The sequence below is a fragment of the Lotus japonicus genome, chromosome 3 (assembly GCF_012489685.1).
Source record: "Lotus japonicus ecotype B-129 chromosome 3, LjGifu_v1.2".
Lineage (NCBI taxonomy): Eukaryota > Viridiplantae > Streptophyta > Magnoliopsida > Fabales > Fabaceae > Lotus > Lotus japonicus.
In genome coordinates, this window is record NC_080043.1 from 78450923 (window position 1) to 78476760 (window position 25838).

General features: G+C 38.0%; 1 protein-coding gene and 1 long non-coding RNA gene across 3 annotated transcripts; both read left to right on the plus strand.

Moving 5' to 3' along the window:
- Positions 1 to 660: 660 nt before the first annotated feature.
- Positions 661 to 4334, plus strand: LOC130742715 (uncharacterized). 2 transcript variants are annotated; one of them, XR_009021249.1, is made up of 9 exons: positions 661 to 910; positions 1011 to 1134; positions 1218 to 1270; positions 1588 to 1774; positions 2012 to 2054; positions 2178 to 2222; positions 2796 to 2879; positions 3611 to 3678; positions 4127 to 4334. It is a non-coding gene; the product is annotated as an uncharacterized LOC130742715 (long non-coding RNA). The 2 variants fall into 2 exon arrangements; XR_009021250.1 differs by lacking the exon at positions 1218 to 1270.
- A 1204-nt stretch (positions 4335 to 5538) lies between these two features.
- On the plus strand, positions 5539 to 23984 carry LOC130744774 (protein FAR1-RELATED SEQUENCE 5-like). The gene is made up of 4 exons (XM_057596932.1): positions 5539 to 5688; positions 21293 to 21388; positions 21471 to 23828; positions 23937 to 23984. The coding sequence occupies exons 1-4, from the start codon at positions 5539 to 5541 to the stop codon at positions 23982 to 23984; spliced, it is 2652 nt and encodes an 883-aa protein (XP_057452915.1).
- Positions 23985 to 25838: the final 1854 nt, after the last annotated feature.

Below are 25838 nucleotides of genomic sequence, written 5' to 3' on the forward strand. Positions count from 1 at the left end.
GTTTTGAATTTAATATAAGATACATTGTTAAGTTTTAATTAGTTTTCATTATGCTTAATTTGAAGAGACTCCTATTACTTATTGTGTTGACAGTGAGACGAGAGAACTCTACCGGTTATCGGTTGTGATGGAAAAAAATTGGTATGTTAAATTGCTCTCGCAATTTCAAAATAGGTGGGTCAATATGGTCAAAGTTCTTTCTATCAAGTATTTAATTGGTTGTAGTCACTCTTATGAGAAAAAAATTTATGCTTACCTTTTTTGGTCAATAATTAATCTTGGCCTTTCCGCTGTTATAGTTGAAATGTTAAATGGCCCAATTAATAAATTTAGGTCATTTGCAATCTTAATAATATATAAAGCCCATCCACCAAAGTGGGCCGTACTGTTATTTAATTTCCACATGTCACAGCTCCATTGGTTGGTTTCACCTATTTTCCACATGTCGTTAGTTGATTGGTCCAAATCCTTGCATTTTGATTGGTCGAAATCATTGAATCATTAATTAGAAATGTCAATAGCACACGGTTTTGTCTTTATTCATACATGGTTTTGTCAATATTAATGGAAAATAAGTTTGAAATTATTGTTATATTCCTTAATTTCATTAAGATACCTGCTGTTTTTACTTTTTTATTTTTCCACACGGTTAATTTTCATTCCAAATCTGTGGCCATATTGCTCCTTAATTAACCCCAAATCTGATTCATATTTTCGAAATCACTTAATTCGTGATGAATCAACTTTAAATCGTGATTTCATCCCTAAGCTCTCCATCTCTTTTAATTCGTGTTTCTTACGGCCTCTTCAGATGTTGGTCCTGTCAACCCCCCCTTTCTTCCTGTTTCATCTTCTCCAATTTGTTTACGAGCAGTTCGTGATTCGGTTTCTCGCGGCCTCATCGACTCAGGTAAATTCATCTCTGATGCAAATTATACACGTAATTTTGTGAGAGAAATCAGATCTGGCCTAAACCCCAATCTGTCGACGCTGACGATGGCCAATTTCAGACTTAGAACGATGCTCCACCAATAAGATCGTGAGATCGCAGTGCAGAACGGAGGAGGTTGAATCTGGAAAGTTCATAAGGAAATATGAGAAAACCGTAGAGCTTATCCGCAACTGCGTCGGAAGGTTAGGATTCGTAATACCCTTCTTCTATTTCATTCATTTTCACCCTGCAAACTCTCAATTTGTATGTCCTTTGATTGATTTAGGGTTTACCATACCAATTAGTGTTACCCTTCAAGAATTACGGCAGAGACTTGAGGTATAGATTTTGAATGAAAAGTTTGTTCAAACACTAATTTTTCTTTTTCTTTCTATAATTACTGTGAATTTGGAAAAACATAGAGCTACGTATGAAAATGGATGGCATATCCTTTTCTTAGGCATAACCTTATAACTGCAACAATCAAGCATTTCACTTTCAGGCTAACGTTTTAGCCACTGTTTATGCCTTTTATTAACTTTTAGAAGAATCTGTTAAATTTATGTTTAAGATGAAATCAAATCACTAAATTATATATTTGATCCCAATATAATATATAGATGATTTAAACTGATTGATTATTTCTATTGTCTTAGGACTTAGGAGCAAAGCTCCAACTGTGGAAGTGATGCTCAAGAATTTGACTATTGAGGTTGATTCCTATGTTGTCAGCACTCAGCAGAGCTTTGCCAAACCTACCAAGCTCTGCATTGAACATTGTAGAAATACTTCTTGGTGCCTGTGGGATTAGTACTGCTACGAGAACAAAGCTCATACTTCCAAGTACGAGCATCTCTTGCTCTTTCATTTTTTTCAGTAATCTTTACACACTAGATTCAGCTAATTACTGATGCTCCTTCTCTCTTGAGTTCATTTGCTCGCTGAGATAAGAAGGAAATGCTTTAGTGATGAAATCCAAACCCTTTGTCAACTAGATTTCAGTTTCATTGACATGTTGAACTTACATGACATTGTTTATGCTTATTTTCTAATTAGTTTTTCTTTTCGTTTGTGGTTCAGATTTTTCTTCATTGTTACGAGATATATAGGCTTCATTGCACAGGTACTTTATCTTTTCTCTGCTCTCTATGTGGTTACATGATTGGAATTTTTTTATTTTATTTTGTTCATATTTTTCCTCTTTTCTCTCTTATGTGGTTATGGGTACTGCGATGGTTATCCGTAGCGACTTGATGCTCACTCACCTAGCAACAACTGATTCATGTATCAGGTACTCTTCACTCCTAAGTTGTTGGTTTATATTTTTAGTGATCTGATTTATTTACTTTCATGTGGTTTTTGGACTTAACTGAATTTGTTCTTTTTTCTTTGACCAATATCACCGTTTTCTCTATTTAACTCTTGCTTTGGATATTGGTTCTTTTGTTTGTATTTAGTTTGAAACCAGTAAATTGTGGTTTTTCATAAAGAAATTGATTACTTTATATTTCTTTAAATAAGCTTTTGTTTGTCTTGCTCAAATTTGGGTTGGGATTTGTGTGTTCCCTTAAACTTTTTTTAAGGTTTCTATCACCGATTTGTCTGCAGTAGAAAACTTAGAATTCATGGTTATGAGATATGAAAGCTTATCAATTCAAAGAGTCAAGCAAACTTAGAGTATTTATATTCTAACAACTATTATTGAAGTTGAGGTTTTCTCCCTGGAAAGATAAGGTTGGAAAGAGTGGAAATGTTGAATCAGCTCCAATCCTCAAAACTCAAGTTTCAGCTTTTTTAATTATTATTACTATGTCCCTTTTACCATTCCATGATTTCCAACCTTGAAAAATTTCAATCTTTGCAGTTTACTGAATTTCTTATGTTCATTATTGAGTGCTACTCGATCGGTGATTCATCCTCCCGAGAAATTGAGTATCATAGTGCCACTGTAAGGGACTGTTTTATCTCTTTCTCCCTTTTGCACATGTTGTAAACTATTGCTTATTTGCTATTTGTTTCTCCTAAGGCTTTTACGAAAGGGATGATTGAAATATCTTATGTTTGTGAGTGAGTGGAATGGTGAAAATTTAATTAATTAGAGTGTCTTTTGTTTATGAACAACACACCTATTAGCAAACTTTGCAATACTACAAGTCTTATTAATTATCATATCTTCAGTTTCTCTTTAAATGCTTTTGTGAATCTGTTTTATTATTTATAAATTTAAATTCTCCTTAATCCAAAAGGATTGAGATCATCAACAGTTCTGACACACAATAGCACCATTTTCCACCTTAGATTCCATTGCATTCTTACCTTCAGCCTTCATATAAGATGCCAGCTAGCAGCATCCTTTTCCTTGAACTGATAACACTAGCTCTCATCAAATTACATGGTATAATAAACCTCAATGGAAATTGGGTATTTGTGATCTTTATCTATGGATTGCGATTTTAGGCAGAATAAGAAATTAAACCCAGGGGCAGAATTTAAGAACATTTCAGACATGATTGGAGCTAAATGGAAGATGATTATATCGTAAGAGAAAAATTCTTAACATAATATGAAACCTTCTTTTCTTGCATGTTACAAGTGACTGAAAATATCATTATTGTGTTTGGGTGAATGAATTTGTAAATGGAGTGATGATTTTGTAGTTTTGAGGATTTTTCATTGTAGAATCCAAAGAAGACATCGTGGGTTGGAAATGGAGAGAAGAGTAAAGGCAGAATGAGAAAGGAGTAAAGGTAAAGCCCGCAACATAAGCCAAGTTTATTATAATTTATTTTTCACTTTGGTAAGTTAGTTAAACTTATTAAACCGAGTTGGAAGGCTTAGACAAACTTCTTCCATTCAGATGTTTCTTAACATGTTTTGTTGTATCTCCATATGGATTCATTGGAATGGATCCTAAATCTCACTCTCCCAAAGAGATGAATCTAATAATGAAACTATAGGATTATTAATTTCACTCTGAAGAAATGTTTCTTTTTCACATTTAACCATCAGCTGACAAATGTAGGATTCCATTTCCATATATTATATGGAGTCACTTCACAAATTAAAGAGTTAATGTGTTATCAGTTCTGTAGAGTTTTATTAACAAAATTAGCTTATAGACTCCCTGTTGAAATACCTTTTTTGCGTTATAGTTCCATTAAACAATACTGATTTTGTTGTTTTTTATTCGACCAGGATTGCCTTCCACCAAGGGTAATAACCAACCAACAAGGTGCCTGAACATATTGCAAGATTTTGAAAAGTGACAACTCGGATAAAATGGCAGTGTCTAAGCTCATGTCTATGTTTTAATATATTCATTAAGTTAGTCTTATTGATGGTTGTATGTTGTGCCATCCTTACTAAGGTCTTTTTGCTTAGTGAAGTTCAAGCTTTTTATTCATATTTGTTTTCTTTAGATCTTTTAGTTGTCTCTGGTATTAGAACAAGATCTTTTCATGGAACTATCGAGTAATGATTGTGAGAGATTTCTAGGTTCTAACAATTTTTTTTTATATCTATTAGCATTAATATTCCCTCATAATTAAGTTTTTGAAAGAGCGCAATAACGTAATGTGATTCATATAACTGCCCTCCTTCCTCATTTAGTGGGATAAAGCTTTTATTGTTATTGTTGTCTTAGTTATTAACATGAAATTGACTTATAACAAGGTTGTAGTATTAGATAGTGCTTCATCTGCAATTACAGTTGTGATTCTTTAGTCTCCCAATATTCTTCAACTTTATGATTAAGAATTTCCATATTAGTCAATATATGTCAAACAGACACACTGAAGTTGACAATTTATATCATATCATGGATTCTCAAGGTATTGTCTCTCATCCTTGCTAAGAGTAAAAATGAAGGGTCTTGTGATAAAAAAGGACAAAACATAATTAGAAGAGCAATTGGGCAAGAAGTGCCTCACACAAGTAATAGTTGCCAATCAGTTTTTTGTTACCTATTTACCATGCATTGATACCTCGTGCCTCTTGGTAAAGATTTTAAATTTTAATTATTTTGAAATTAAGCATTAAAATACTTCACTTTAGAGTAATAAATATTTGGCTAAAATTTATTTTTCTTATTTATAAAAAAAATGAGTAATAATCATTTCTTTACCAAAAAACAGTAATACATATTTTGCTTATTTTTTTATTTTTTTTAGGTAACATGGAGGGGCAAGCCCTACATATTTTGCTTATTATTTAAGAGTTTAATGGATATATACAATCAGTATAAATAGTTTATACTAAATTATTAACATCCAATCAATATATGTTGTAGTTAATTTTTTAAAATGTTTCTATTCTAAATAAATGTTATCAAATATAACTTTTGTTTTAAAAATATATATATAACTTTCTCACAAAAATTTATTATTATATTATTTCTATATTGATCAGCTATTTTACTCTTTCATCTGTTATATCATTTAGGTTTTCATTTTAGAAAATATATTTATCTTAGGAATATTTTTGCCTATAAAAAAACTTAGTTTTAACATAAATATTATTAAAAAATCAAATATATATTTTACTCAAAAACCTCGTGTATTGCACGGGCTACTGAATCTATTTCTTCTCTAAACCTACCTTTTGTTACAATGTTTAAGCAATTTACTCTTTTATCTGAAATGAAGCCTGTGAAGGTGGACTGGAGAGTCAGAGCCAGAGTCATCAGGAAGTGGAACGATTTAGATATCAATGACCACACCAAATTTACAACCATTGTGATGATACTACTTGATGAGAAGGTATCTTTCGTTAAGTTTATACAATTTATATGCGTCACTTAAAGATCTAGAGGACTAATTGTGCTTAATGTTGCTTCTCGTGGCATAGCATCATTACTCTTGCCTGGAGGTAGAACCACTCATTCTAAATTTTGCATTCCATTAGATGCTACAAAGACCTCAACATGTAATATAAAGCAGGAAGTCTACGAGCAAAGCTTCTGCTTGAAACAAACCTTATTATATGGGATGAAGCTCCAATGTTGAAAAAGTTTTGTTCCGAAGCTCTAGACGTTACACTCCGAGATTTAATGAGGTTGAAAAATGAAGACAACGTATATAAACCTTTTGGAGGAGAAGTAGTAATACTTGGAGGTGATTTTAGACAAATACTACCTGTAATAACCAGAGGAAGCTACTCTAAACTATTCGTCATTGTGGAAGCATTGCAAAATTATGAAATTGTCTAAGAACATGTGCCTAACGACAGCTAAGACGATTGATGAAGAAAAATAAATCAAAGAGTTTGCAGATTGGATTCTTAAAATCAAAGAGTTATAAATGGTGATCATCCTAATTCCGTAGCAAGAGAGTATAACTTTCAAATCCCGCCAGATCTGCACATCCCAATTAGTCCTGACCCATGAATGAAATTGATTAAATATACATATCCTGACCTTCCGCACATAATGAAAGACCTGCAATTCTAAGGGCCGGTAAAATGTAGTAACATACCAGTATAGATTGGCTTAAAGAAGTAACAATAAAATGAGGGCTCATTTGAGTGGTTGAGAAGCGGAAAGGTTGATTGTCAGCGTTTAGTTTGTGTTTTTCGCTGTGGAATTCATATATGTAACTTTTATACAAAGAGCTGTTATTTTGTTCATGGTGATAGCAATTTTTCAGGTTTCATATGCAACTGTAGAATACCATGTGAATTGGAGCCGGCTAGATGTGAAGTTGGGCAGATGAAGGAAATGGTAGAGAAAAAGCGTGGTTTTCAAGAAATCCATGATATATGGGGGCTTTCATCTTCTGGAACTATGATATCCATAGCCATCTCTTTCTCTCTTCTTTCTTTACCAGGTAAATCTCCTTCTTTTCTTCTACATGAGATATATTTGTTATATTTTAATCTAACTTCTTGGACATGTCTTGAAAGTAGAAAATTAGAATGCTTTATATCATTCACTATCTTATTCCCTATTTAAATGATTTTTTTCTGCAGGATAAGCATGTCCACCTTCAGTAGGAGTTGCTCCTGATGGTGATTTTGGGGCATGGACCTAGAAGCATTTCAGTTCCATGTTTGCTCTAAAAGGGATTTGTTATCAATTATTTCTCAGTTCCAAGTTTCAAATATATTTGGGATTAAACCTATATAAAATATGAAAAATTTATGTTGGGGATTATAATATATATATATATATATATATATATATTAATATTAGTCTATGAAGGTATGAAAAACGGTAGAAAGGGGGGGGTTTGAATAACGTTTTCAGTACAAAACTACCACCTTAAAGATTTTAACAAATCTTTTCGAGAACTAAGTGCAAAAGATAGAGATAGAAAAGCACACAAGGATTTTATCCTGGTTCACTTGATAAATCACTCAAGCTACTCCAGTCCACCCGTTAAGGTGATTTCTTCCTTCTTAGAATGAAGGCAATCCACTAATCAGATAATTGTTACAACTGCACTTGAAACCTACAAGTGACTAACAATACACTGACTTAGCTATCACTAAGATTCACTCTCTTAGTCTTCTCTAGGATCCGATCAACCTTGATCTCCTAAAGGAAAATCAAACAACTGTTTGAGGTTGGTGTTTACAAGGGTTTGCTTCTGAATAAGCTGAGTGTAAACTAAATAAATTACAAGATGAAAGAAAGCTTAGAATGTTTTGAATATCTTGCGCGTGTTGCTTCTTCTTAGTTTCTTAGCCGCTTCTTTCAATCTTCAGCCTCTATATATACTCCAAGGATTAGGGTTGAGCGTTGCATGGGAAATGCTACCGTTGGAGGGCAGTTCTGGAAAATCCAGCTTCTGCTGTGGCTGAGAACGTTAGGTAGGTCGTCAGGAAGGTACACTGCTTTTGTACTTGGATAGCGACTTGACCTTTTAACCTAGGAGACTTCTGATCAGAGGAATACTTCATATTGGAACTTGTGAAGCCGGTTGATCAGAGTCAGAGGGAAAGCACAGATCCTCTGACCATTGTATCTTCTGATTCTGAACTCAGAGGGAAGAACATGGCCTTCAGAGTTTCTTGCTTCTGGACTTCAGAGTTTCCACTATTCAGCTTCTGGATCTTCAGAGTCTTCTACACCATCAGAACATCTGAACCTTCAGTGTTTCTTGGTTGTCAGAACTTCTGGATCTTCAGAGCTTCTAGCGACTGAGTCCTCATCAGAGTTTGTATAGCTTCAGATCTTCTGAAGCTTTTCCACTGTTCATGCTGAACATGGTGAATGCGAAAGCGTTGCTTGGATTACCCTTTATACACAGTGCTTCTGATTTGTGTGAAATTGAGTTGAGGTCAGAGCCTGTAAATAGCACACTCAGAAAAACACATTAGAGTACCACAATTGTTCATATCAAAAGGTTAACTTGTAATCATCAAAACATAGAGTTGTACTACTAGATCAAAACTTGATCTTACAATCTCCCCCTTTTTGATGATGACAAAACTAAGATTTTTGATGAACAATTCTTAAACATTAAACTGAATTCACTCAGAGTTTAGAGATATAGAATAAGACTTATCCTGATGTGAATAGTTTATCTTGCTCATTCTGAATTCAAGTCACTGCTTGATTCTGAGCTTAGCTCCCCCTGAATCTAATACTTGATGAAAACGTTAGTAAAGTCTAGATTCTGAGCTAAATTATATAGGAGTTCAGAGTGAAAAGCTTATGACATAGATGAAAAATGAATAATCAGAGCGCATAAGTGATCAGAGTCATGGACAAGGTATCAGAGTCTTGGGTATCAGAGTCAACTTAGAATCACTTCAGAAGAAGTGAAATGTATTCCTTGTATTTGCCCAGTGACACATCTATGGTCATGAAGGTGGAACTCTTAAAATCTCCAAAAGAAAAATAAGTCACACTAACACATCTTACACATCAAAAACTGGGTTTACTCCCCCTTTTTGTCATAAGCAAAAAGCTCGGGGTGTGAAAAACTTAGCTTGAAGTACAAGGTACTCCCCCTTAGAGAAGGTCTAAGTTGAAAGAAAATGAAGACGATGTAAGAGTCAGAGTGAGGCGATAATAAATAGAAGAGTTAATGCAAGGGATGAACGTTTACCACCGGTCAAGGGAGTAAATAGAAGGGTCAGTTACCAAGAACTTAACCTTGAGAAACTGTAAGAGCATTAACTTTCAGAGAGAAAGTGAAGCCTATAAAAACGTTGGAGAGAAAGGTAAGCTGCACATCTCGAATAATTTTCAGTAAGAAAAATGGCATCATACAGAATGGCATTAGAAGAGCTCAGAAGGAAGGCGTTTGAGGAAGATATGTTCCTCAATATTAGGCATCCCGATGGTACAAAGACCATACAAGAGCTGACGAAGACACTGCTGGAAGAAGATCTTGGTCCAGAGATGGAGAAAGATCTGAAGGAGTTCCTCTGCTTCGTGGAAGAGATTCAGGAGCTTTGCCAGCGGGAGCTGAATCTGCTGGAAGAGAAGGAGACTGTGGAGAAGAGACTTAAAAGGAAGAAAAAGAAGAGATCCTAAAAACTAAGGTTTGTCAGTACGGCGCAGAAGTTCCATCATCATGTGCTTCATCTCAATCAGCATGGATTCATGAGTGTCAAGACGTTGTTCCATGATGTCGAGTCTGGATGAGCTTGTCGGAGTAGAGCTTGAAGGAACGTTCTGAGCAGCTTGAGGTTCTGGAATGGAAGCAGAAGCAGCAGGAGTAAACAGAACTGGTGCAAGTCGCTCTGCCTCAGCCTCAGCTTCAAGACGTTCTGCCTCAAGTCTGGCTTGTTCAGCCTGAGCTGCTGCTTGACGGGCAGCTTCTTCTTCTTGTTCTTTCTGTCTCTTGGCTTCTTCAATGGCTTCAAGAAGCTTGGTTCGCTGTTCTAGTTCATGAAGAGCCACCCTCCTAGCAAATCTTTGCTTTGCAGCCTCAATGCTCTGACTGCCTTCTGCATGCAGGAGCTGCAGCATAACGGGAAACTGAGCCACCAGCCAAGTGCTCAACTCGTTCCACTCATCAGCCACATTTTCAGCATTCTCACTGAGGTCAGTCTGACCGTGCACATTACGGAGCCTCAAGGAGGCTTCATGATTGAAAATATTGATGCACTCAGAGAGAGACGTGGGTTGAAGGTGAGTATAGGGAATGATGGAGAGGTTGGGTGCAGGAGAGGCTGGGTGATTGCTGCTATGAGCTTCAGAGGCACCTTGTGGAGAACCAATGTTAATTATGGGAGCATTGGGTTCAGAGGTTCCACGGTGAGGGTCTGAAGTTTCAACCAGAGGGTGAGGTGATCTAACCGAGGATTGGTTAGATACTGATTGTTCAGGTTCAGGGTCTGGTTGAATTGGTTCTTGTTGGTCAGGAACAGGGTGAGTCTGTTGGACTAAGGGGTCTGCCTCTTGGATAGGATTGGCCAAGATAGGTTCATCTGGGTCAACTAGACGTTCAGGTCTAGGGCCAGGATATTGCCTAGGGCTTGGACAGGTAAGGTAATAGTCTTCCAAGGCAGATACCTTCTCTTTCCTAACCTCCATGAATTTTCTAAGTGATTCAGAGGTATTGGAAGGAGGGGAGTCAATGACATTGATGGGGAAGGATACAGGTGTGAAGGCTGATGAAGAGTCTGTATCCGTGGTTCTGATAGCAGGACGTGCTGATGCTCTGGGAGCAGAGTGATCAGACGTTCTGGGTTGTGGTTCTGTTGGGTTGGGTTCTGGTTGGTTTTGGATGATGGGTTCAGAAAGTAATGGGTCGTATGGAATGGTGAGGAGAGAGGTTGGATCTTCTGACCTAGAGGGTTGGTTCTGAAGCAAATTCCAGAGTGGTGCTTCAGTAGGAGAAGGTTGAAAGAATGAATATCTTGGGGAATGTGGTGGAGTGGTGGTTTGTGCGGCTGGCTGGGATTCGGGAATAGGAGTGAGGGGATTTGAAGAGTGTTGGAGTAAGGCAGAAATTGGGAGTGCATCAAATAAATTCAAATCATCATCAGAGGTAAGTGCGGGCTTACTTGTATGTGCTGATGATCGAGTCACTCTGGCAGGAGGTTCAGTCCTTCTGACCTCTGCAGCAGCTGGTTCCACCCGAGTAGGCTTCACCACAATCCTGACTTTCTTCTGCTTCTTCTTTGGAGGACCATCCTCACTATCATCACCATCATCATCAGCAGGCTTGCTCTTCGGTTTCTTGACCAGAGGGACATCAGATTCCTCTGAGGATTCGTCCAGAACCATCTTCCTCTTGGTTTTCTTCTTGGGAGGAGAAGGAAACTCTGGAGCTGGTGGAAGTCTGCTGACGAAATCATCAAGGTCAATCTCGAATCCTTGAGCCCTGAGGTCTTCAACATAGCATCTGATGGCTTCAGGATGGTCTGCTTGAGTCCACAGAGGGTAGTCATTCAGAGGCATTCTTCTTCCTCTGATCTCAGAAGATGTGTCCTCATGAGCAGGAGCAATCTTCTTCTGGACTAAGCCCATCTTCTTCAGAGAGGTGGCGGTGAAGACATCGCTGACAATTGTGCTCAAGTCCTCTGTGCAACCAGCATTGATCAAATCTTGCACCAGGTTGCTTTCAATCAGAAAGTCTGAGAGCAGCCTCCCAAAAGGGATATATTTGATGGCTGACTTGATGGAGGAGGTGGTGCGAGACTTCCGGATGCATTCCTTCAGATAGGAGAACAGGAAGTAGGGAAGGCAGATCTTCTCCTTGTCTTGAATGAAGAACAGCATCGCCTTCTGATTGAAGTTGATGTAGTCTGGAGAACTGCCCTTTGGTCGTTGATTAATGCAGTTGAGGAGGATCTTGTGCCAGATTCTCAGTTTGGGGTGAAGGTCCATCACCTTGTAACTCGTCTTGCCCGGTTTGAAAGTGGTGTACAGGGCCTTGTTGACGATGTCTTTGGTTCTGGGTTTCAGCTTCGATTCCGTCAGTGAGAACCGATACCCATGAGCAGTTTCTGCACCTAGCAGATTCACGAAGGACTTCTCCGTGATGATGATCTTCCTACCCAGTATGTAAGAGACCACCTGAGTGTCATCACAATCAGCGTGCTTCCAGAATTCCTTTACTAGCTTCTCATACACCGGTCCTCGAAGTCGATTGAAGTAGTTTCCCCAACCTTGAGCTTGGACTTCGGGACGGAGATCAAACCCATTTGCAGCCAAGTTGTCGAGGTTGAATCTCCATTCTGCAAGGACTTGGAGTTCCTCAGGAGGAAATACACAGTGAACGGCACAGCCCCGTTCTGCAATAGGAACAACCTGCTCTGGAGCTTGAGCTTGTTCTTGTGCTGGGTTCTCAGGGCCCCGTTGACCCGTTGCCAAACCGACTACCATATGAGGGAACTGAGGTGCATCTGCAGTAGATCTTCTGGTTTGTCTCACCATCTTGAAGAGGTTGAAGGTTTGAGGTTGAAGATGAAGTTTGAAGGATGAAGAGAGATCGAGAGAGAAATCACGAAGGAGGCGGTTTTGAAAAGCAGGGATTGCGAGAGTGAAAACCGGAAGTGAGAGAGAACGTGTGTGTGTAGTGGGTTTTATCAAATAACCGTTGTTGATTCAAAAAACACTTTAAGATCAACGGTTGAAAATTAAAGATAGACAGTAACAGTAAAATACACAATCACACACAGAAGATAAGCATATCTACACGCAATCACAACAGACTGTCACACGGGCACAAGGAACTATGCATCAGAAATTCTGACGCACGTGTTGTTGTCTCAGCTTCAGAGTCAGTACCAGTGGGCACACACACTCTGATTGAGTTACCTTCTGGACTAGACATCTTCTGATCAAGAAGTATCATAGTCAGAGGTTCTGATCTATCTTCACTCTGGACAAAAGTCCATGTTTAGATTTTTCAGAATAAAATTAAATCTATCTTCAGCTAAGGGCTTTGTAAAGATATCTGCCCATTGATGGTCAGTATCAACAAACTTCAGAAGAAGTACGCCCTTCTGCACATAATCTCTAATGAAGTGATACTTTACCTCAATGTGCTTTGCCCTTGAATGCAAGATAGGATTCTTGCTCAACGAAATTGCAGCAGTGTTATCACAATAGATTGGGATATTGCTCTCAAGGATCTGATAATCCTCCAGCTGATGTTTCATCCAGAGCATCTGAGTGCTGCATATTGCTGCTGAGATATATTCTGCCTCTGCAGTTGATAGAGCAATGGTTGATTGCCTCTTGCTTGCCCATGAGACTAGATTGCTTCCCAGAAATTGACAATTTCCAGAAGTACTTTTTCTCTCTGTTCTATCTCCAGCATAATCAGCATCACAATAACCTGAAAGCTTATACTCTGATGTTTTCTTATACATCAAGCCAAGGTTAGTGGTGCCTTTCAGATACCTCAGGATCCTCTTAACAGCAGTTAAGTGGGTTTCCCTTGGATCTGATTGGAAACGAGCACATAAATGAACACTAAATAATATGTCTGGCCTAGATGCAGTTAAGTACAGAAGTGAACCTATCATGCCACGATAGAGCTTCTGACATACTTTACCACTTATATCTTCTTTTTCCAGAATGCATGTTGGATGCATTGGAGTCTTGGCCACTGTAGATTCCAGCATATTGAACTTCTTCAGAAGTTCTTTAGTGTACTTGCTCTGATGGATATATGTTCCTTCTGGTGTTTGATTAACTTGTATTCCCAGAAAGTACTTTAATTCTCCCATCATACTCATCTCAAATTCAGCCTGCATCATCTCAGAAAATTCTTTGCATAGAGATTGATTAGCAGAACCAAATATAATATCATCAACATAAATTTGCACAATTAAGATATCATCTTTATAAGTCTTGCAAAAGAGAGTTGTATCTACTTTACCCCTTACAAACCCATTCTCCAGAAGGAATGAGCTAAGTCTCTCATACCATGCTCTGGGAGCTTGCTTCAGACCGTAGAGTGATTTCTTCAATTTGAACACATGGTCTGGTTTCTTTTCATCTTCAAAACCTGGGGGTTGATGAACATAGACTTCCTCTGAGATATAACCATTTAGGAAGGCACTCTTTACGTCCATCTGATGTAGAACTATGTTGTGATTTACTGAGAAAGAAATCAATAATCTGATTGCCTCCAGTCTTGCTACCGGAGCAAATGTTTCAGTATAGTCTATTCCTTCCTGCTGGCTGTAGCCTTGAGCAACTAGCCTTGCCTTGTTTCTGACTACATCTCCTTTCTCATTTAGCTTGTTTCTGAATACCCATTTCGTTCCAATAACATGGACATTCTCAGGCTTCTTCACTAAGCTCCAAACATCGTTCTTGGAGAATTGATTCAATTCTTCTTCCATGGCCAGAATCCAATCCTTGTCCTGAAGAGCTTCATCTATGGACTTGGGTTCAATTAAGGACACCAATCCTTTCAGACTCAGCAAGGTCTCTTCAGAGGGTCTGAAGGCAGATCTGGTTCTGACTGGTTCATCTTTGTTGCCCAGAATCAATTCCTTAGGATGAGCTGCAGTGATTCTGCTCTTCTTCAGAGTTTGTGAGTTAGAGGGACCAGCTTCTTCCTCTGGTTCATCTTCCTCTGGCTCAACTTCCTCTGGAGCTTTGCCTTTGTCAGAAACATTAATGCTTAAATCTGCAAACTTTTCAACTAGCTTTGACTGGTCAGAGTCAAGCTTATCATCAAATCTAACATGAATAGATTCTTCAATAGTCTTAGCATCAGTATTATAAAATCTAAAACCTTTAGATCTATCAGAATAACCAAGTAATAGACACTTAGAAGATTTAGCATCAAATTTATGCAATCTATCCTTAGTATTGAGAACATAACAAACACAGCCAAAAGGATGAAAATAAGAAATGTTGGGTTTTATGTTCTTCCACAATTCATAAGGAGTCTTATTCAGAATTGGTCTCACAGAGATTCTGTTCTGAATGTAACATGCTGTATTTACTGCCTCTGCCCAAAAGTGCTTAGCCATGCCAGTTTCTTGGAGCATGGTTCTAGCCATCTCCTGAAGAGTTCTGTTCTTCCTCTCAACAACACCATTTTGTTGAGGAGTTCTGGGACAAGAGAAATCATGTGCAATTCCATAGGAATCAAACAGACTCTCAAACTTGTCATTCTCAAACTCTCCACCATGGTCACTTCTGACACGCACAATTCTACAAGCCTTCTCGTTTTGCACTTGAGCAATGAAGGTAGAGAACACAGCATGAGACTCATCCTTGCGGGTTAGAAACTTTACCCATGTCCAGCGGCTATAGTCATCAACGATAACCATCCCATATCTCTTGCCACCTATAGACTCAGTTTTCACTGGTCCAAACAGGTCGATATGCAGAAGTTCTAACGGCCTTGAGGTTGAGACAACATTCTTTGCCTTGAAAGGGACTTTTGTGAATTTGCCTTTCTGACATGCTTCACAAAGAGCGTCTGAAGCGAACTTCAGATTGGGTAAGCCCCTGACAAGGTTTAGCTTGCTCAGCTGAGAAATCTTTCTCATACTGGCATGCCCTAACCGTCTATGCCATACCCACTGCTCTTCATTAACAGACAGAAGGCACTTCACATTCTGAGCCTCCAACTCAGATAATCTGATCTTATAAATGTTGTTCTTCCTCTTGCTGTTAAACAGAACAGAGCCATCGATCTGACTTACAGCCCGGCAGGACTTTTGATTGAATATAACATCATAACCCTTGTCAGCTAATTGACTTATAGACAATAAGTTATGTGTTAAGCCGTCTACCAATAAAACATTATCAATGCATGGACTACTATCTACACAAATAGTACCAGTACCAATAATTTTACCCTTTTCATTTCCTCCGAAGCCAACTTCGCCTCCAGGCTTAAGTTTCAGCTCTCGGAACATACGCTTTTCTCCCGTCATGTGACGCGAGCATCCACTGTCCAGATACCATGATTGGTGTTTCAGTGGAGCTATCAAGGATATCTGCAACATAGATAATCTTGTCCTTAGGTACCCACTTTCTGGGTCCTCTTTTGTTAGTTACCCCAAAGGTTCTGATCACCTTGGGTGTCTCAACATGATATTTTAAAGGAATATTTGCATGATATTTAGTCATAGAGAAAGATCCCTTTTTAAGAGGGTTTTTAGCAACTTCAGCAGGTACAGGATCAGGCAATATGGTACCAGAGGGAACAAAGCATTCATACAAGGATTTAGCTTTAGACACAGAAGGCTCATTTCTAATTGGTTTAGAATAGCCAATGCCATGCATTCCATTTCTGCTTACACCATAGATCATTGAAGCCATTAAGCTTCTATCTACGCTTTTAGCCAGGAATCTTTGAAAAGATTTTTCATACTTAGATTCATGCTTACTATCAGAGGCATCGCAGGCAATAACTTCTTCTAACTTTGCAATTTGATTCTTAAGCACAGAGTTAGAATTAACTAAAGCATGGTTATCATTTTTCAAATCAGATATGATTTTCTCATGTTCAGAAGGAGTTTTAGAAACAGCAGATAAGTTCTTTTTCAGCTTCTTATGCTTAGACAACAAGGAGTTATACTTATCCATGATATCAGACAAAGCATGTTTCAGTTCAGAGGTAGAGAAGGAAGCAAATACCTCATTTTCATCGTCGGAGTCTGGATCTCCTTCTGATTCTGAGTCAGAGTCAACAGCTTCCTTTGACTCTGTTCCTTTGTCTTTGACAATAGCCATGAGTCCTTGGACTTCACCATCAGAGTCAACATCCTCTGACTCTGATTCATCGAATGTCACCATCAGACTCTTCTTGGTCTTGAAGTGCTTCTTTGGCTTCTTGTCCTTCTTCAATTTTGGACAGTCACTTTTGTAGTGCCCTGATTCTTTGCACTCAAAGCAAGTGACTTCCTTGATTGATGACTTCTTCTGACCTGAGGATTCAGACTTTCCTCTTGCCTTTCCAGAGCCTTTGAACTTGCTCTGCCTGTGCTTCCAGATGCGGTTGAGTCTCTTGGAGATCAGAGTCAGCTCATCTTCATCAGAATCTTCTGATGCTTCTTCAGATTCTTCTTCTTCAGCTTGAAGAGCCTTTGACTTCTCAACCTTAGCCTTTTCAGATTTGGATTTCAAGGCTATGGACTTTTTCCTGAGATCTTGCATCTCTGAGCGCTTCAGCTCATGGCATTTCAAAATGCTGATGAGTTCTTCTAAACTCATATTCTCAACATCTCTCGTGAGCTCTATTGAAGTCACCAAAGGCATCCAACTTTCAGGAAGACACCTGATGACCCTTATGACGTGATCTTTTGTTGTGTAGCTCTTGTTGAGAGGACGTATGCCAGCTACAAGCAGTTGAAATCTGGAGAACATTTCTTCAATGGACTCATTTGGCTCCATGATGAAGGATTCATACTTTTGGATCAAAGACAATGCCTTTGATTCTTTGACTTTCTTGTTTCCTTCATGAGACATCTTCAGAGAATCAAAAATGCCTTTAGCAAACTCACGATCTGTAATCTTCTGGTACTCCTCATAGGAGATAGCACTTAGAAGAATTGCTCTTGCTTTATGATGTTGTGAGTACAGCTTCTTTTGATCTGCAGACATCTCTGACCTTGGGATCTTCTTGCCATCTGCATCAACTGGACGCTCGTAGCCATCCACATTAATATCCCAGAGATCTGCATCGAAACCCAGAAAGAAACTTTCCAGTCTATCTTTCCAATATTCGAACCTTTGACCGTCGAACATAGGAGGCTTTGCGTTGTAACCATCTCTTTGAGTTTCACTGGTGGTGGCAGCCATTGTTTTTCACACCGGCCCGGATCACTGAACACTGTTAGGTGTGGTAATCAGAACTTGCGCTCTGATACCAATTGAAGGTATGAAAAACGGTAGAAAGGGGGGGTTTGAATAACGTTTTCAGTACAAAACTACCACCTTAAAGATTTTAACAAATCTTTTCGAGAACTAAGTGCAAAAGATAGAGATAGAAAAGCACACAAGGATTTTATCCTGGTTCACTTGATAAATCACTCAAGCTACTCCAGTCCACCCGTTAAGGTGATTTCTTCCTTCTTAGAATGAAGGCAATCCACTAATCAGATAATTGTTACAACTGCACTTGAAACCTACAAGTGACTAACAATACACTGACTTAGCTATCACTAAGATTCACTCTCTTAGTCTTCTCTAGGATCCGATCAACCTTGATCTCCTAAAGGAAAATCAAACAACTGTTTGAGGTTGGTGTTTACAAGGGTTTGCTTCTGAATAAGCTGAGTGTAAACTAAATAAATTACAAGATGAAAGAAAGCTTAGAATGTTTTGAATATCTTGCGCGTGTTGCTTCTTCTTAGTTTCTTAGCCGCTTCTTTCAATCTTCAGCCTCTATATATACTCCAAGGATTAGGGTTGAGCGTTGCATGGGAAATGCTACCGTTGGAGGGCAGTTCTGGAAAATCCAGCTTCTGCTGTGGCTGAGAACGTTAGGTAGGTCGTCAGGAAGGTACACTGCTTTTGTACTTGGATAGCGACTTGACCTTTTAACCTAGGAGACTTCTGATCAGAGGAATACTTCATATTGGAACTTGTGAAGCCGGTTGATCAGAGTCAGAGGGAAAGCACAGATCCTCTGACCATTGTATCTTCTGATTCTGAACTCAGAGGGAAGAACATGGCCTTCAGAGTTTCTTGCTTCTGGACTTCAGAGTTTCCACTATTCAGCTTCTGGATCTTCAGAGTCTTCTACACCATCAGAACATCTGAACCTTCAGTGTTTCTTGGTTGTCAGAACTTCTGGATCTTCAGAGCTTCTAGCGACTGAGTCCTCATCAGAGTTTGTATAGCTTCAGATCTTCTGAAGCTTTTCCACTGTTCATGCTGAACATGGTGAATGCGAAAGCGTTGCTTGGATTACCCTTTATACACAGTGCTTCTGATTTGTGTGAAATTGAGTTGAGGTCAGAGCCTGTAAATAGCACACTCAGAAAAACACATTAGAGTACCACAATTGTTCATATCAAAAGGTTAACTTGTAATCATCAAAACATAGAGTTGTACTACTAGATCAAAACTTGATCTTACAGTCTATGTTTATTTTATGATTAAATTACAAAGTAAAGAGCTCAAAAGGGGAGGAACATAAGACAAATAGTGAAAGTACAATACTTTCGTGAAAACATTGATATATATATATATATATATATATATATATATATATAATTTTAATTATTTGTTTAAATTATAAATTCAAAAACTCACATAGAGGAATATTTTACATGAAAATAATACAATGTTAAAAGTAATTTAGAAATAATTTTTAATATTTTTTAAAAATTAAATTATTATATATACACACACACATATATATATATATACATGAACATATGTCGTGCGAAGAGAAGATTCTTCAGCATTCATGCATATACATAATCTATATTTATTTATGTTTAAATTATAGTGTTAAAAACTCCCATGAAAAAAAATATTGTGCATAAAAACACTTTCATGTAAATTCTAATAGAGAAATAAGTATTAATCACTACTTTTGTTTTTGAAAGAAAAGATGAATATATTATTAATGAGAAAAAAAACATAACATGAGAAATATAAAATTATAATCTACTTTCATTTGTTACAAATTACAGGGTAAAAACTTTCACGGGGAAAAATATTTTTCCATGGAAATACTTTCTGGTATATTTCTCATAAGACGCATATCATTTTCGATTGCAGTATGCTTTGTGAGGACCGTAAACAAAAATCAAGCATAAACACTATCTCAGATTGGACTCTTCCTTCCGAGACCCGTCTTCACTCATGGTCAGATATATGTAGCTCTCTCTAGAGTACGCTCAAGAAATCGTCTTAAACTTTGTATACTGGATGAGTCGGACAAACAACATATCAGTACTTTAAATGTAGCGTTTAAGGAATTTTGGAAATGTTTGATGTATACAACACAATTTCATTTATTTTTTTCATTTTTTCTCTTCATATATTATTACACGATCGACTCATACACGATTGACTTATTTATAATTTAAAAATTAAAAATTACAAATATATATATATGAACACTAATTTATTTATTAAAAAATTTTAAAATAAAATTCCGTGCAACGCACGGGTTATTGCACTAGTTAGCTTTAAAAACTTGACAAAAAAAGGTAATTACTTCTAAAAAAATCTATTATCTACGCATTCCCATCTTTTTTTCTTTCACTTTTTAATTTCGAATCAATTCCAACAAAAAATTAAGGAATTCAAAAAAAAAATATAAATTTATTTACGCATTTCTCTTAAATTCTATTGTTCATTTTATGATAGGTTAAATCACCCTCAGCGATGATTTAAACAACTCATTTTTATTTTTTATGGTTGCAGTTTGAAATAGGTCTGTGAAATTTATGGTCGTTTTGGCATCAGCATTGCATATATATCATGACCATCTTTTGAAAACTTTATATCATTGCACTAACAAGTAATGATAGTAGTTAATGATGAAGGACGGCACATATAGGGGTTGAGAGTTCAAGTCCAGTTTGCATATGAGAAAACATGGATAGAGACGTAAAGTATATTATGGTGAGACACATGGAATTGCCCTCACATGGTGGAACGCCTCCTAATAATCTTCTAGAGTAGTAGCACCTTCCTCCCCCACTATAAAGTGCTTCCTCTGTTCTCCATATCTCATGAAGCAAATTGAGTTTGAGTGGAGCCTAGCTAGTTACCAAAATTGTTTATCAACTCTTATTTCAGAGGCATCGATTTTTCATACAATGCATGTCCATAACTAATTGGAGCTATTGTGATCACTACTAGGTTATCAGTTACATGATGCGTACCTCTTTTGATGATGCTTGTAGGTATCTGTCACTTGCATGTTATTCTCCCAAACCCATTATAGTAGTCGCCAGTGAAATGGGCCAGTTTATCTTCTCTATCTACAAGAAACAAATGTTGTTCTAAGATGCCATGTGGGCATATAAAATACACTATGTGCAAGATATGGGCTGACTTTTTTGGTCCCGCTACCATGGATCCCATATTTTCGGGCTCTAATTTTGGATCCCTGTTTTTTACCTACCATCACCCTTTCGGTTAAAAAAAAATAAAAAAATTAAAAGTAAATGTTTTTAGTTAAAGTTTTAATTATTCCATTAATTGCTAATCATGATTCCGCACTAATTACCAATATATATTCTCAGCTGGAATTAATTTCACATTTCAAGAAGAAGGACATTCATCTTTACCCTTAGCTCCTTAGCTCTGGTTGTACCCCCACCAGCCTCCTCCGGCAGATCCAACCCACGAACCCCGTAACCCATAGCAGCGAAAACAAAGGTATCCTTCGAAATCACGATTTTTCGTTTGTCGTGTTTATAGATCTGAAAACCCCCAATTCAAATTTTTATGTTGAGATGCTCTTAGTTCAATTCGAATACACATAACTGATGTTTGTGATTTACTGTTTGTAGATCGCTCCGGCAGCACTCCGGCGATTATTCAACTTTTCAAAGATGGCCACTGGGGAAGGAGAAAGAAAGATTGATAATGCAGAAGATTTTTTGCAGGTTTAGTAATTATTGTTTTCAAACCTTATTGACGATGCTATCCTTGTTCCTTATTACGAATGGTTTCGTTATTTTTGTTCAGGAGAACGAGGATTCCGATAGTGATGACGAGAATGAGACTTCTGGTAGTGAGGAAATTGAAGACTTCTGTGATGGTGAAGATGCTGTGCAATCCATTGGAGAAACTTGTACAATTCCCATAGATGGTGTTGAAGATATGGGTAACATCAATTTCGTCACTTTAACATTTGAAGACATGAAGAAATACAGGTTTTTAAATCGCAATGTTGCCTACGATTTTTACAATATGTATGCTCGCTTTAATGGATTTTCTGCCCGTCGGAGCGTTGTCAAGAAAAACTTTAAGGGAGAAATTGTGCAGCAGAATTTTGTCTGTCATAAACAAGGTCACAGAGAAGATAGGTTTGGGGGAGATGGAGTTCGCAAGCGTGAACCTAGGAGGGACATTAGGTGTGGATGTTTAGCACACTACAAGGTCCATATTGATGAATCTGAATATGGTCAACGTTGGGTTGTTAAACATCTCGATGATGGCCATAGTCACTTGGTTGTCCCTGATAAGCATGTAGGTTTGCTAGCCGGTCATCATAGGAAGATGTGTGACATGGATGTTTCCCAGATGAACAACATGATTGGAGTTGGTATTTCACCTCCCCAAGTTTATGCATCATTTGCTGGTGAAGCGGGTGGGTATCTGAATGTAAATTTTAATCAGCGGAACATGTACAATGTATTGGATAAGGAGAGGAGAAACCAGTTGCCTGATGCAAGAGGTGCATTTGGCTATCTGCGTACTTTGCGAAGCACAGATCCAGACATGTACTGGAGCCATAAGAAGTCTGAGGAAGGAAAGTTGCTGAACTTGTTTTGGTGCGATGGACAAAGTCGTAGAGACTATGGTGTTTTTGGTGATGTGTTAGCATTTGATGCTACGTATAGAAAAAACAAATATAGTTGCCCACTTGTGGTATTGTCTGGAGTCAACCATCATAACAGGACCATTGTGTTTGGCACAACAATTGTATCTGATGAGAAAGAAGAAACCTATGTATGGCTGCTGGAAAAATTTGTGGATGCAATGAAAGGCAAAGCTCCTGTATCTGTCATTACTGATGGATGCAAGTCCATGAGGAATGCGATTAGAAGAGTATTTCCCGATGTCCACCATAGGTTGTGTGCGTGGCATTTATTGGAGAACGCAGGAAGGAATGTGAAGAAGCCCAAATTCGTAGAAATGTTTAAAAGATGCATGTTGGGTGACTATGAGGTGGCTGGGTTTGAAGATAGGTGGGAAAAGATGGTGATAGAATTTGAAGTTCAAGATGAACCATGGGTGAAGGAGACGTATGAGAAGAAGGAAATGTGGGCTTCTGCATACATGCGCGGTCAGTTTTTTGGTGGTTTTAGGACCACCTCGCGAGTTGAAGGCTTGCATGCTCAGCTCGGTAGATATGTGAATTATAAAAATAATTTGTGTAATTTCTTGAAGAACTTTCACAGGCGCATGATCTACTTTAGGTTCAAGGAGGTTGAAGATGACTTTAATTCAACACATGGGGAACAAGTGTTGTTGACATCTCTAAAAGCACTGGAGAGGTCCGCATCAAAGATCTACACGCGTAACATATTTCTTCGTTTTAGGGCTATTCTTCAAAGGGCTTCAACTTGGAGGGTTTTTGGGTTCAAGAGAACAGCAATGTGTGTTATCTACTTTGTGAAGCATTACCCCTCAACTGGAAGGAATTGGCAAGTTACTTATTATGAACCTACTAGTGAGTTAAAGTGCAGCTGTGAGAGAATGGAGTCAGTAGGCCTTCCTTGTGATCACATTGTTTTTGTGATGGTGCACATAGACATGGTTGAGATTCCTAAATCCCTTGTTCTTGGTAGGTGGACTATTAATGCTAAGGAATCTATTGAGGGCTTTGGAGAAACTGAAATGAATGAATGGGATCAACTAACAGTCTGTCGATATTCTGCAATGCTTGCAAGTTGTAGAAACCTGTGTAAACTTGCTTGTCGCACAAGTGCACAATTTCTAGAGACCAAATCACTTGTATTTGAGCACTGTAAAAGACTGAGCAGTAATTCACAGGTTGACGTGACAGCTGGAGATGGTGCTGCTGACCATGGTGCAACAGTTGATGAGGGACAGGGTGAGGAAGGTGAAGAGAGGCACATTAGGAATCCTGATGTTGTCAGATCTAAGGGATGTGGGGCCATTATCTCTCAACGGTCAATGAAAGGTAAGCGTACTCTTCGCTGTGGTATCTGTGGCAAGCCAGGACACAACCGCACAACATGCACACGTAGAGATGGCCAAACGTCTACTCAACTAGGAACTCAACAAGGAACTCAACAAGGAACTCAAGTTGGTGCTGGTCTCACCCAGAGACTATTTGAAGAAGAAAATGAAAATGTTTGAGACAGATGTTGAGGAGGTAACTATCCTCTCTTTTATGATTTCATGTGCTTATGTTGTTCAAATGAATGGTTTCATTGTGCTTAATATGCGTATAAATTTCAGGTTGTGGATCCTTTGCTGGTGTGGTTTACGGAGGCTGACGTAGTTTAGTTCCATGGAACCCTAGTAGTATGTCTTTTTTAATTAGAAAGTTTAATTAGATTGTGGTGTATTAGGTACAAAATAATTTGTGTTACTGTTGGATTTGTATTGAGTAAATGTTGACTTGTGGTGTGTATTAAGTTTAATTTGATGTTGGATTCATATTGTGTTATTGTTTTGACTTAATATGTAGTTTATTTGCATGTTTTGACTTAATATGTAGTTCATATTGGGGTAGGAAAGGGTTTATGAGTGCTGCCTAAAGGTGCACTAATAAAATTAAAAGTGTAGAATGGGCCACGGGGATGGGGATAGGCACCAATGAACGAAAAACAGAATTTGTCACAAACAACCATATATTTTTCCATGAGTGTGCCAAAAGAAACACCTAAAGATCTAATTACATGTATTTTTCTGGGCCAGCCCAAAATAAAAAGTTAACGGGCCCAGGCCAATAAGCAGCTTCGTAAGCATTACGAGCCAAAAGTGTTAAGCAGGTTCAGAAGCACCAACATCAACAACATTACAAACCATTAACCAGGTTCATACACATTACAAACCAAAAGTACGAGGGGAACATACACAGTACCAAAAACCTCGTCTAGTTCTCAAAAAATCTTAAGCTACTATGTGCATGACCTACTACCACCCAACATCAACTCAGCTTTGTCAGAGTATCCCAGAAGGCCTCACTGCTTGTCTGTAGCTTCCTCCTCTCCTCATTGTACCATCCAGTCAGCAAAGAAAGAGTCAACCTCATCCTCAAAGGGCTTGGCATCATCTGAAAGTAAAATATGGTAAAATAATCAACCCAATCTATTAAGCTTCTTTTTGAGTTTAGCTATTGTATTCAACAAAAAAGGCAGTGAGAGTGAGAGTGTGCTTACACTGACAATAAGATTTGGATTGAATGCATCCTCCATCTCCATCCAATGCATTGTCCAAATGCCAGAGTGTTTGCTTCAATACATGAAGATATTGTTACGTTAAACAGTCAATGGATTACTAACTATCCAGTATCAAAATATTATTGGCAACTACAGACTACAATGATGTGGCCAACCTGTTTCCCCAGTTCGGTGTGCCCGTAGCCTCTTTGATTTTCCAGGACGGGAACTTCGCAGCAAGCTTTGTCAACAATGGTGGGTACACCCCCATTGTGACAATGTCCGATACAGCGGTGGTCTGATTAAAGCACAAATGTGAAGACAACTTCTAATACATTTTCCAGATTTAATTCACAATTATACAAAGGTTAATATGTTGTACCAAAGTAGAGATCATGTCAGACCATTGTAGAACATCCATCCGATTCAAATATGAGTCTAGATGGAAAACCTTTTGATGAACTAGGGAGATGACCATTAAGAACCAATGGCCATATTCATTTCTTATGGGAAGGTAAACCTGTGTCACAAAGAAGAAATTGTAGTCAACACGTGGGAATTCCAAAAACAATTTGACATTGACATTGATATTGAATTAAATTTGACAACATTTGATGAGCGATTACATATTTCAGTCTTTCAAAAGGTTTCATCCAGACTTCAGCATATGTTTCTGTTAGTTGTTTAATTGAATGTCCCTTGAAAACATCATCCTGATCATTGCAAAAAGCAGCAATTCAATGAAATTTTCCATTTTGACCAATATTGTACTACTATATTATAAACACTATAATCGTTCACGTAACACACCACGAAAGCTGGTGGAAGTGACCACACCGTTGGAGTTATTGCATCATGTTGCACGCATGTGCTCTTCATGCTCATTAAGGTTACCATCTGGAATTAATGGAGAAAAGTGTCATGCATACAGTTATGATTGTAATACATTCAGATATTAGTGATTGTACTTCTAGTA